Source organism: Sinocyclocheilus rhinocerous, unplaced genomic scaffold (assembly GCF_001515625.1).
Source record: "Sinocyclocheilus rhinocerous isolate Xijiao unplaced genomic scaffold, SAMN03320098_v1.1 scaffold1150, whole genome shotgun sequence".
Classification (NCBI taxonomy): Eukaryota; Metazoa; Chordata; class Actinopteri; order Cypriniformes; family Cyprinidae; genus Sinocyclocheilus; species Sinocyclocheilus rhinocerous.
This window is the reverse complement of record NW_015666491.1, coordinates 387,212-400,416: the sequence shown is the minus strand read 5'-3', so window position 1 is coordinate 400,416 and position 13,205 is coordinate 387,212. Positions and strand designations below refer to the sequence as shown.

Sequence of the window (13,205 nt, the reverse complement as noted above, 5' to 3'; positions counted from 1 at the left end):
GGGGGGGCATAGTACAGAACAACATGACATTAATCCTTTAAAAGTAGCTAAAATGATTGGCTAAATATTAGCCATCCATTGCATTTCTCAACCAGTAAATGAGGAAAAGCAGACAGTTCTGTAATTCCCACCTGTGATTAATCCAACAAAGACTGTGGAAAATATCACTGAGTGGGCCTGCGTAGCTACATATTTGAATAATAATGGATTTCAAGATGCCGATCCCAGCTTTTTTGATAAGCTAGAAATGTCATTAATGTTTCATAAGCACTGGCACTTATTATACAATTGCTTTATACAAAGTTCCAGCTAGAATGGGGTCTGTATTTAATCAGAGAGAATTAGTCAATAGGCGTTTTCCTACTTGCATCAGGCATGTTTTTACACTGCATTGAAACAATCTTTGCGATATCTGAGCAGCTGTTTTCATAAAAAGTCCCTTTCCAGTGGGTTAGCGTACCATTCTTTTCGCTATGGGGGAAGCTCATCATTGGAGGAAAGTGTGCATTAGAATGGAATTATACCCTTCTCTACAGAAAATAGGACTTTATTGAAAGCAGCAGGGAATCCTCGGCGAGGCTAGTAGTGGTTAATGCTCTCAGCTTCAGCTTGTGAAATCTTAGAATGAAACACAAAGGCATGCTCTCTACAAGAGAGCTTCATCTGCACGCATCAGCTGGAAATTCTTTTTGACTTTTCAAGCGTTCTTTCCTCGCAGCCGGATTCGGAAGTTCTCGCTCTGGTTTATGGCAGTTAAAAGGGAAAGACTGGGGGAGGTGTCGAGGTGCTGGCAGAGTTTTCATGCCTCCCAGCTTGTGCTCGGGATGCTTGACTGATGACCCAGGCAAACGTCAAAGCACTACCAGTGGCAAAATGCCCAACTCTTTCTCTGAATCATAATCTTTCATAAAGTTTTCTACAGTTCATATACTCTGCCACAGAGTTGGTGAGAGAATTCATAGCATGCAAAATATATTTCATTGCTTAACAGAGAAGAATGTTACTATGAGTATTACAGTACATAGGAAAACAGGGAATAAAAATGGACAAAAATGGATAAATATTATATTTTATATATAAAAATGTGTCTTTTTATTTAATACATTTGCTTTATTTAAAGGGACATTCCACCCCAAAATTTAAATTTTGTCACCATATACTTAAGTCATTCCAAGCATTCCAAACATATGATTTTATTTTCTTCTTCTGTGGAAGAAAACGATTTTGAAAAATGTTGGTAAACCAAACAGTTTAGCTTCCCATAGAACCAGCTTAGCTTTCCCAATGAAAGTTGATGGAAACCGTAACTCTTTGGTTACCAACATTTCAAAATAACTTCCAAAAAACAAACAAACAAACAAAAAATCATACAGGTTTGAAACCGCACAAAGAGGAGCAAATGATGACAGAATATCCATGTATGGATAGACTATATCTTTAAAGGGGACATCGGATGCAAAATTCACTTTTACATGGTGTTTCCATATAAATGTGTCTTAGCAGTGTGTGGAAAAAACCACCCTACAATGAAAAAATCCATTCACCACTTCTTTTTTTTAATCCTCAAAAATCCTAACAGTCTCAATGGGCTTTATGCACAATCACTTCTGCGTTTTGCCTCAGCTAGCTCAGTTACATCCGGTGCAGCGGCAGAAGCCATTTTTGCTATTGGCGTTAACTGGAGACATCGCGGGAGAAGTTGATATTTTACACTTGCTTTTTAAAAGAGCTTCCCCGGATTACTGTGAACAGTGTTAATCGCATTGTGAGGCAGTCAGCTGTCACTAACAGCAAGGAGGAGAAGTTTTGGGTTACATCGACACTTTGAGGGTGACTATTCCCATTCAACTAGCGAATCTATCTAGGTCCCAGTTTCTTAGAGATCATACCTAGTCTTTGTACTATGAATATTAACTGAATAATTTCTCAATTTCCAACAAGAATCAGGTGACAGTGAGAGATAAGCGTGAGGGTGTTGTGTTTCAGGTCAGTGAGGAAGGCAAGATATTAGCTTAAAGGGGTCATATGATGTTGCTAAAAAGAACATTATTTTGTGTATTTGGTGTAATGAAATGTGTTTATGCGGTTTAAGGTTAAAAAAACACATTATTTTCCACATACTGTACATTATTGTTTCTCCTCTATGCCCCGCCTTTCTGAAACGTGTCGATTTTTACAAAACTCATCGGGCGAGAATAAAAGTTACGCCTTCTTTCTTTGCATGAACATTTGGGCGGCGTTATGCAAATCTTCCCACATCGTGACATAGACAGTAGTTAGAACGAGCCGTTTTAGGTAGGCGTGGCTGACTCTTAACTTTTATAAAGAATATCTCTTTGGATTTGATTAAACAGAATATTTAAATAATAAACAATATTTAATATTTAACATAATTCTAATTAAATTTCTACTTAAATATTTAACAAATATTTAAATAGAATATTAATACATGACTTGTGTTATAGTTTAATTATCTTCACAGGTTGTTAAATGACTCCCTCCCTGTATTACTGTCCCACAGCAGTTGTTCCTGTGATGCTGGGACAGCACTGTGTGACCGCAATAATGCTGCACTATACTGTACTAGACAGCACAACACTCGCAGCTTGGCATCAGTGAAGTTCCTCCTGTTCACATGTATTGAAAGAGATCAGAGCTGGCACAAACCTAGAACAATGGTAGGATTAAGTGAATTATTTACATTTAAATTTAATCATTTAGCAGACGCTTTTATCCAAAGCGACTAACAAATTACAACAATAGAAGCAATCAAAACCAACAAAAGAGCTACACTATATATGTGTTGTGTCAAGTCCTGGTTAGTCTAACGCAGTACATGTAGCAAGGTTTTTTTTTTTTTTAATAATAAATAAAAAGAATAAAAAGTAGATAGAAAAGAGATAGAATAGGTAGAATAGAGCTAGTGTTAGAGGGTATTTTTTATTTTTTTTTCGTAATAATGGGCCACCGAATACACCTAAATTTGTTTATGTTGCGCAAATCTTTTTATTCCAGACTGCTTTCTGAACGAGGGACAATTTGCTGCTTATTAATAGTTAGTAAGGTAGTTGTTAAGTTTAGGTATGGAGTAGAATTAAGCTTCATAAAAAGAAAACAAGTAGATAGAAGGTAGATAGTGTTAGAGGGTTATTTTTTTTAATAAAAAGAAAACAAGTAGATATAGAACAGAAATATAATGGAGAGTTCTAGTGTTAGAGGGTCAAGTGTAGATGGAAGAGATGTGTCCTTAGTTGTTTCTTGGGTATCAAATTATCAAATCCTTTTAAAATAAACTTGATGGATTAAGGGATAATGTATATATAATGTATATATATAAATGCATGCATACATGCTTTAAGTTCAAATTATTTTTATTGGCGGAAAGATTATAGATGAGACAGAACAGAACACTTCTGCTCTGTGTGATATATAGGATTTCTGGATGAACGGTGAGTAATACAGCATTTCTGTGGACAATATTCATTATTCAGAAAAATGTGACTGCTGAATTTATCTACTATAGTACTACCATATCAGTAAATTCATCAAAATAGCACTTTACATAAACTCCACATTTTGTGCTTATCTCATAATTTATAAAAATACCTACTGTATGAGATCAGGCCTAGATATAACAAATGGACTGTCCCACTACCAGTGGCAAAAATTAACTTTATTTTTATTTTAGAATTATAGAAAAGTATTTGCTTGAAAATGATTTTAAGGGGCATTTGAGAGCATTATGAACATTCGTTTTTTCTAACCTTACGAAAACATGGCATGACATCGATTTAGGTCAAATAATTCAAACAAAGTAAGGGAGATGAGTATAATGTAAAATGTCAGAATACATATATGGAAGTGAAGTCGCTGGCTAAGATTCTACCGGAAATACGCAAGCAGCGTTCGTGCATAAAATCCGTAATCGAGCCGTTTTGATTTTCTGAGCAATATGATGTCATATTGAACAAGCCCCGCCCACAACCGCTGACGGACGGTCCCGTATTAGCATATTTCCGCCCTCAGCCAGTTGTACGCTGTCCGCCATTTTCTCCACGTTCGAGCAACTGTAGTGACAACAATGTCTCGTAAGCAATACAGGTGTTTTGTAGTTGGATGTAAAAGTGAACATAAGAGTCTTCATTTTCTCTCGACATCAGAGCCACTGAGGACGCAGTGGATTTGTTTTGTTTTTGATGGTAATGGGCCACCGAATAAATTCCTTTATGTCTGCGCAAATCTTTTTACTCCAGACTGCTTTCTGAACGAGGGACTATTTGCTGCTTATTAATAGTTAGTAAGGTAGTTGTTAAGTTTAGGTATGGAGTAGAATTAAGGGATCTAAAATATGGACATGCAGAATAAGACATTAATATGTGCTTTATAAGTACTAATAAACAGCCAAAATGCTAGTTATATGCATGCTAATAAGAAACTAGTTGAATTGGTCCTTAAAATAAAGAGTAACCAATTTTTAACATATCAGGGTATAATAACAATAAATATTATTATTATTATTATTATTATTACTTTTATCATATATTATCATATCAGTTTACAGTACTATTTGGATTTAGTTTGACTTAATTGGCCTGATACATTCTCTGGATAGATTACAGAAGAAAAAATGGAGGGATGAGGAAAGTATTGCACAGAAAAAGAGAGTCACCAAGACATAATTTGTTTCCAATAAAAGGGGCAAACAGTCAACAGAATTTAAAGCAGAACAGAAAACTGATGCAGATGAGTAGTATAAAAACGAGCTGAGAGTCTGAGAGACCTGAGGATCTGCCTCTGTGACATCTGCAACATGGGGGTATGATTAATAGATCGATATCGGATTGTTTCCGAAGAAGATCACAATTAATCAGAAAATTGATATTTTTACTGATCCCCATTCATTAGAAAATCAAAGTCCTTATGAGTCCTTGACCCATGTGTTCATCCAAGCCTCTTCAGAGATATCAATTCTGGCCACTTAGCATGATGGCTTGCAAGTATATCACCGTGATTGCAGAAGGCATGTCAGGCGTCGTCATGCAGTTGGACATTAAAATGCGCACACTTGAATACTCCAACCATACTTAAGAATCTAAACATACTCTGATTGTTATAAACCTCAACTAACACTCCTCCCTCCAGTAAATCAAAATGAAATGCTGTGATTCATGTCAACTGGCACTCAGCGCATGTCCTGTCCACCGTCATCTCTGACTGTGGAGGTTAAAGATTAATTTATTATTGGCGGTGCAGAAAATCCTCCTCATAAGTCTCTTATTCATTAGAGCCTGACACCTCACTTATATTCAAAATGGCTGACGAATGGGCTGGGCTCTCAAAGAAATTATTGAAATGGAACAGATCATTTGTCACACTGATGCATAATTCCACCGGCACCTTTATATGTATTTATTTATTTGCTATATTCCCTCTGCACCCTTCCCCAAGAAAATAGCTCTTCCATTTGAGCAGACCACTCTCTCTCATACGTTGTATGTTTGCCTCAGAAAGAATCGCCAGTTTGGTGTAGAGAGCCTTTGTATTCACATCTGTCTTCATCCACGTGAGGTAAAAATCCATGGGCTGAATTAAAGACTGCTGATCCTGAGAATATGTCACATCAATCACCTGAAATGGCAAGCAAATAAAGGCATCTGAAAGGACCCCCCATCTGCTCATTTCCATTAAGATAGCTTACAAGCTCTTAAGCTAAGACACTTGCTGTCAGGAGGCAAGGTGTCTTGCTCCCTGTAAATACAAATCGACTACAGTGAAGTAGGGTTGGGAACAGAGTTCCATTCTTTCAAATACCGAAACCGACTGTTGTGTGTTCTTCCAGTGATTCTGATTGAATACCATACTAACAGTGTTTACCGCACTACTAACAGCACTATCACAACACAGTTACTGAAACAAACAGAAATGCAAAGGTAGTCCAGTTACAGAAGGACTCATTCTCATAAATGATGAAATACACAGTGCAACCAGTACAGTCCGATTATTGAACGAATAACTCTTATGAACTGGTTCTTTTTTGTAAATCAAATACATACAGCTTACAACTAACTGTGAAACTTAAATCAATGTAGTTACTAACTGGTTGTTCATATGACAATGTGTAGTTTTGTCAGCATTATTTTATAAATAATGAATGAAATATCAAACCACATTTTTTGTTGTCTGGCATATTTTTTTCTTTATTATATAGCCAATTATTGGATTGCATTCATGCCAGCACTAAAAATAAATCCCACCACTACATTTATTGAAATGATCTCTATTTAGCTATTGACTTACATTACCATTCAAAAGTTTGGGGTCAGTGTTTTTTTTTTCTTTCTTTTTTTTAATACTTTTTTTTTTCAGAAAGGACACATTAAATTGATTAAAGGTGACAGTAAAGACATTTATAATGCTACAAAACATTTATATTGCAAATAAATTCTGTTCTTTTGAACCTTGTTCAAGTCAAGAATCCTAAAAAATGTATCAAAGTTTATACAAAAGTATTAAGCAGCAAAAATGTTTTCAACATTAATAATAAGAAGAAATGTTTCTTGAGCACCAAATCAGCATATTAGAATTATTTCTGAAGGATCATATGACACTGAAGACAGGAGTAATGACTGCTTTGCCATTATATCACAAGAATAAATTACATTTTAAAATACTGTATATTTAAAAAGACAGTAATTTTAATTTACATTGTAATAATATTTCACAATATTACTGTTTTTACTGACCAAATAAATGCAGCCTTGGTGAAAATGTAAGATTTTTTTTTTTTACAATTAAATAAAAAAAAAAAAAGTTTTTGAAAGACTTTTGAACAGTAGTGTATGTTTTTACCCACTCAAATATCACATTTTTAAATATATTAGAAGAATATTTAATGGAACCATTAAGGAACTGAACTATTATTCAGAATCGTTAAATTATTTACAATTCCCATCCTTAAAATGAGGCCAACAGAGATTTGTACATATGACAGATATCAATACAGAACCATCCTCTGTTTTTCAAACCACCATTCTAACTCTAACTGTCCAACAAGTATTTAGGAGTGTGTAGAATGCACGCTGCAGAAGTATTCACATAGCGCAGAGTATGTGGGATACTGTTTCAAGCACAATCACTGACCTGACACATATTACTTGCTACGGGTAACTTGTTTTGGATTAGCTGATGTATGATGTGTCAAAGAGCTTAAAGCTGAATATGTGTGTAAAAACAGTGCCTTTCAAACCCAATTTAACTTTATCAAATGCTCCTCTGTGTGTACACACATCATTTTGTACCTCATACTTCCACGACCAAAAACACAACAACAAAAATTAAGGGAAAACTGCTGTGCTTCTCTAACATTTAACCCACTTCTTTTGATCTCCAAATGATGCAGCTGCAAAACAATAGAAACAGCCGAGCTCAAGTCAAACTCCTTTCCAAAAATAAGAACTCAAACGTGGGATCAGGTCCCCAGGTCTGTGTGCATCTAGGCCACAGGGTTACCTTGATGGCAGTAGAAGCAATCTGGAGGTGGTGCAGTTTGCGCAGAGTGCTCTCTCTGTCTATGAAGTAGGAGGCAGCCAGCTGGTGCAGGGCCTCCAGAGTCACAGCCGTGCCATTTGAGTCAGTCAGGTCTGCCGTCCGGCTTAGCCTCCGCTTGTCCACAAATATAGTCAACGCCTCCTCACCTGCAACAGGGGCAAAGCAACATAAAAGAGTGAGGAACACTGGGGAAAATGGCTTCATGAAGAATGTTCTTTGTGTTTATGTTAGGAAGAGTGAAGCAAGGGAATTATCTATACAGTGAATGTCTAGAATGGAATAGAAAATAGACGATTTATCAAATAAAAGATGTTTTTTTTCTATAAATTAATTATGCTAACACTTATAAATAAAGAGAAAGTAAACTGTCATTAAAAGACTGTTAACACTTTACATAATGCTGAACAGATCCATAGTTCATGAATATGAGTATATATGAAAATTTCTCAATTAAAGATAAAGATTCATGTTAAACATTTTAATGAAATCTTATTAATACGGCTATCAGTCGATTGAAGAATTTAATCACAAATATTCTGAGTAATTATTGTGTGGATGATGCATATAGAACAAAATATTATATAAAGACAACAGAAAGTAGATTTATGCGACAGATGTCCTTCTAATTAATGTTTGTGCAAATGACCATTTGTTACAACTGTTGCATTTTTTAAACTTGTTTTTTTTCCCACAGATATCAAAAAAAGATGTCAGAACTCTAGACTTTCATGTGTCCGCATTTGCAGACATTAGGCTGGATAAAATGTTTTTGGAGAGAGGGGTTGTGAAGAATGGATGTGTGGTTAAAGAAGGAAGCAGAATAATAGCAGTTATAATGTCAAATAAAAAGAATGCATTTCAAAATAGCATGTTAATTTTGACATTAGTTAGTTATTAATGAAGAATTTATTATTCTCTAAAAATGACTGAATCATTTAGTAAACTTAATCTAATGCTTTATGTTTATATGGTTGTTTTTACAATATTGGCTGTTGCAGCCTAATAGGTATACGTTTTTGAATATGTTTTCATATTTTGTACCCCAAATAAACGATTATGATTTAAACTGTAAGTTGATCCTAAATATTAATATATCTAACAAGATGCATGAAAATATTTTTTCTTCTATGGAAATTATGACAATCAGTAGAAATTGGCAGATAAAAGCGTCTGCCAAAATGCATAAATGTAAATGAACAGTCAGCTTTGTTCAAGTACCTCCGAGTGTAGCTGAGAGCAGAAAGTGTGTGCCATATTTCCTGATGATGTTCTCGGTAATGGCACTGAGGGTGGGTCTGCGGCCCAACTGTCTGATGGTCTGCATGAACTCTGGATCGAGGGGTAGAGCCACACCATTGTCCTCTCTCTCCAGAGCCAGGCTGTTCACCTTCCAGCGCCCAAACTCTCTGCAAGGTCATGCAAAAACACACACATACACCCTATTTGGAAATGTCCTTTATTTGAGCCACAATGGACACAGCAGGGAAAAATCCTGAACATCATTTTTTCAACAGCTGGGAGAGTTTGTTTTAGTATCTGGTTCAGTGTAAGCCACAGTACAGTTTAAGCTGTTTTAAAATTGCCATCCTGTATATTCCCCAAACTAAAAAGAAAAAAAATGTTTAAAGAGAGGTCTGAGAAACCTTCACGCAGCTTGAGTACAACACATATTCGGTTAAGACCTGCTGAGGAGAAAATGCGATGACTGCATGACCCCCGTGCCTGCAATTTAAATCATATTATGCATTCTCTTTATTTTTTCCAACTTCAGCTGGCCTGCTTTAAAAGCTGTTGTCCTCTACGTAATGGTGCAATTTGTTTTTTGTTTTTTTCCCCTGTGACTTTTGCACTGAAGAAGGGCTGACTGGGACTATTTGTAACAATGGCAAGTTTCTTTCTTTCATGAATAAAAGGTAAGAAGAGTCTGTTAGATGAAAACAGCTGGAATTTTCTTTGAGAAAGTCAGCTGCCACTATCCTTATTCTGCCTTTCATTTACAGCAAACGCTGCTCACCACAATACAGTGAAATGTTCCTAACGTTTAGTGCTGCAACTGAACAAGATGTGCGACAAGGCTATATGGCTGTACTAAGTTATTTAATATTTCAGAATGTAGGTTATACTTTAAATGAATGACCATCACTATATTGAGTTAACAGTAAGATGCTTACACTATGTTAATAATAATTTGGTATGGTAAAAGAAAATGGCTAAGAAATGCAGAATGCAAAACACAAAGTGCCAGTGCTGGACTTCATACATTAGTATATTAAAGGGATAGTTCACCCAAAAATGTAAATGTTGTCATCATTTAATCACCCAAGTTGTACAAAAGTTTCTTTCTTCTACTGAACACAAAACAAGATATTTTGAAGAATATTAGTAACCAAAGAGTAGACAGAAGCCATTGACTTCCATAGCATTAACTTGATAGGAGTCAGATTGAGTGATATATAGTGAATGTGAGCAGAGAGCCAGGGCGGAGCCGGCAGTACAGGTGGAGCTGAAGACCACCAGAGCAGGACAGAAGACCAACACGGCGAAGCAGAGGACCACCAGAGCCAGAGGAGACTAGAGGGATAAATCCAGGAAAACAGGCAAAGATCAGAAACCAAGAAAACAGACAGGGCAAGACTAGGCTAGGACTGGGAAACTAACGAGGGCTTTGTAAAGTAGCAATCACTGCTGGCGATAAGCGCATACATTACTCGGCAGTTTGATAGGAGTCAGATTGAGTGATATATAGTGAATGTGTGATTGGATACAGCTGTGTGCAATCAGTGCAGTGTGCAATCAGTGCTGTGTGCAATCAGTACAATGGATGATGGGATATGTAGTCCGGGATGATGCAACAGTTTGTGTAGTGCGAGAGTCAATGTAATGGAAAGGGTGACCTCTGATGGCAAGCAGACGGAAGTTCATGGACCGGATTCGTGACACCTACCAAGGGTTGCAATTTATTTTACAATACGTGCAATTACGTGTACTTACAGTGTACTTACCTAAGAAAGTACTGTGTAATATAACGTAGCTACATGGGTTAAGGTTAGATTTAGGGGTAAGTTCAGGGTTAGTACCCAGTTATTGTAATTAATATAATAAGTACATAGTTTGTACACGTGGAACAGAACTGTAATATAAAGTGCTATCCAACCAAAATTGCAGAAGCTAGGGAAAGACATTTAAGAACATTGTGCATTTAATGATCATTTAAATTTTTAATTGTAATGTGTAATATTTATACAGTATGATGATTTATCATTCAGTATATCATTAGGGGAAATATTTTGGGACATTTCCTTGTAAAGGAACCATCTTGCCCAACTATTGGGTAATCTGGTTTCAGTTGTCATCGGATTTATTTTATTTTATTTATTTATTTTTTTGTTAACATAATCATGTTTTACAATTTTAATATTACATTAAACTTCAAAGTTTCATTAAAAAATATTTTTTTAAAAATTAGATTAATCTTATCAATCTCATTGACTGAAAATACGCAAATCTCTAACCTGAAAACTGATCTGTCGAATAAATATCATAATGTTGTCACAAATGTCAAAATTCAGCAGAGCATACCCTAGGGGTCATCTTGCCTCATTATACCTTATACATTATACTGCAGAATATGGCTTGCTAAATGTGTATGTATCTAAATAATAACAGATTACACTTATTGGCAGTGGGAAAGAAGAGCAGCAAAGACAATGAGACAGAGAAAGACAAATGGAGGGGAAGAGGGACATAAAGAGATGAAATGGAGAGAGAAAGTATGATCGACACTGTGTCAGAACAAAAGTTCTTGATGGACAGTTATGGATGGAGCTGGAGGCTAATCCACCACTGAGCCCACGCTGCAGCCTCACAGCAGGAGAAGGCATATTGAAGAACTACCTGCCAGTCTTCCCCACAGAGACCCACGGCTACACAGAGTCAATGCTGAGAACATGCTCCAGAGGAAGCAGTCTGAAGCCAAAGGGAGACCGAGAATGTCACAGTACAAGCAAATGAGACCAGCTTGTTATTATGTCGGAGGCAGCGCTATGTTTGAAACATCCGGATGACTCTTACATCCAGTCTTCATTAAGAGGAATGAGTCAGATTTATGCAACATTTTTGCAATATTATGCAACACACTCTAAATGAGATTTGTGGATAGACAAAAAGGTTTTGTGTTAAAGGGGTCATATGATGCAATTTCAAATTTTCCTTTCTCTTTGGAGTGTTACAAGCTGTTCGTGCATAGATAAGATCCCTAAAGTTGCAAAGACTAAAGTCTCAAACCCAAAGAGATATTCTTAATAAAAGTTAAGACTTGTCCACGCCCTCCTAAAACGCCTCGTTTAAACACGCCCCCACATGTCTACGTCACTGTGTGGGAAGATTTGCATAACACCGCCCAAATGTTCACGCAAAGAAAGAAGGCGTAACTTTTATTCTCGCTGTAGTATTGTTGTTGCCGAAATGTTTGTGGTAATGTAACCAAAAATATTTAAGACCTACTGAATCTGAATTTAAGACATTTTAAGACTTTTTAAGGCCTTATTTTAGGAAAACTTTATTTAAGACTTTTTAAGACTTTTTAAGGACCCGCGGCCACCCTGAATAATGTGTTTTTGAACCTTAAACCGCATAAACACATTGCATTACACCAAATACACAACATAATGTTCTTTTTAACGTCATATGACCCCTTTATGTTAGATTACATTCAATTATTAAACTAGTTTCAATTTGGCTGAAAATTTAATGTGATTAATTATAAAAAAAAAATACTAAATTAACACAAAAAAATTAATTCGAACAATCAATCATGCTCCATTCCATACGTAATTTCTGTAATACAGGATTTTCCATCCATTAGATCTATTCTGGTTTGAACTATGACATTAATGTTTTTGCGAGTTCACAGACAGCGCAGCCCAGCTGCTATACAGCCATCACACCTGCACCAAAGCACATTTACAGAAAGCAGTTAGTACAGAATGACTAAAAAGCTGTTCACACAGAACACATTTTCATGTTCAAAAACAGTTAGGAGTGCACTGGAATGGAACATAAATCAAGAGGCTTTAAGACGTTTTTAAAAGTTGGATTATTTTTGACATGGCAGAGGTCACTTCTCACCACAGTTTGGAAATTTTTATATAAGTGGAAGAAAAGGGGGAAGAGAGAAACCACTGTGTCTGATCCAGTGAGTATTATTTCACTTTAATGGTGTTAACTAGAGCCCGACCGATATATCGTTTAGCCGATATGTTTTTATTATTGGCCGATATGAGCCTGTCGCCGATATATCGGTATCGGCTAATATGCCACCGATATGAAATTTTTTTTACAGAAAATATAACGCAGATAAAATGCTTGAAATGATGTAATTACTTAGTTTGTCCAGCAGAGCGTGCTCCATTGTTTGCTACTGGCGACCTGGATGAAATGGTTTAAAGCTTAAGTCTATGGAAAACCATTGAAACTTTGAACGGCCATATCTCCGTAAAGGCGCGACGATAGCCCCCAGGGTTCGGGAGTTACGGGTGGTTAAATTCACGGCCCGGCACTGACCGATCTAGCGATCCCGGGGGGCTATCGACGCGCGGAGGGTGGCGTTCGAGAGGGCTTCTCGAGCTGAAGGGATCCCCCGAATTTGGTGGAGATCC

General features: G+C 36.4%; 1 protein-coding gene across 2 annotated transcripts in view; it reads right to left on the bottom strand.

Annotated features, from left to right (window-relative positions):
- LOC107732447 (BMP/retinoic acid-inducible neural-specific protein 3-like) overlaps window positions 1-13,205 on the bottom strand; it is a 40,082-nt gene that overhangs the window by 14,710 nt on the left and 12,167 nt on the right. For both annotated transcript variants that reach the window (XM_016543784.1, XM_016543785.1), the window contains exons 3-4: window positions 8,767-8,954; window positions 7,510-7,694 (exon numbers count right to left, since the gene is read on the bottom strand). In XM_016543784.1, the coding sequence (XP_016399270.1) occupies window positions 7,510-7,694; window positions 8,767-8,954 (373 nt within the window). The remainder of the gene's footprint in view (window positions 1-7,509; window positions 7,695-8,766; window positions 8,955-13,205) is intronic.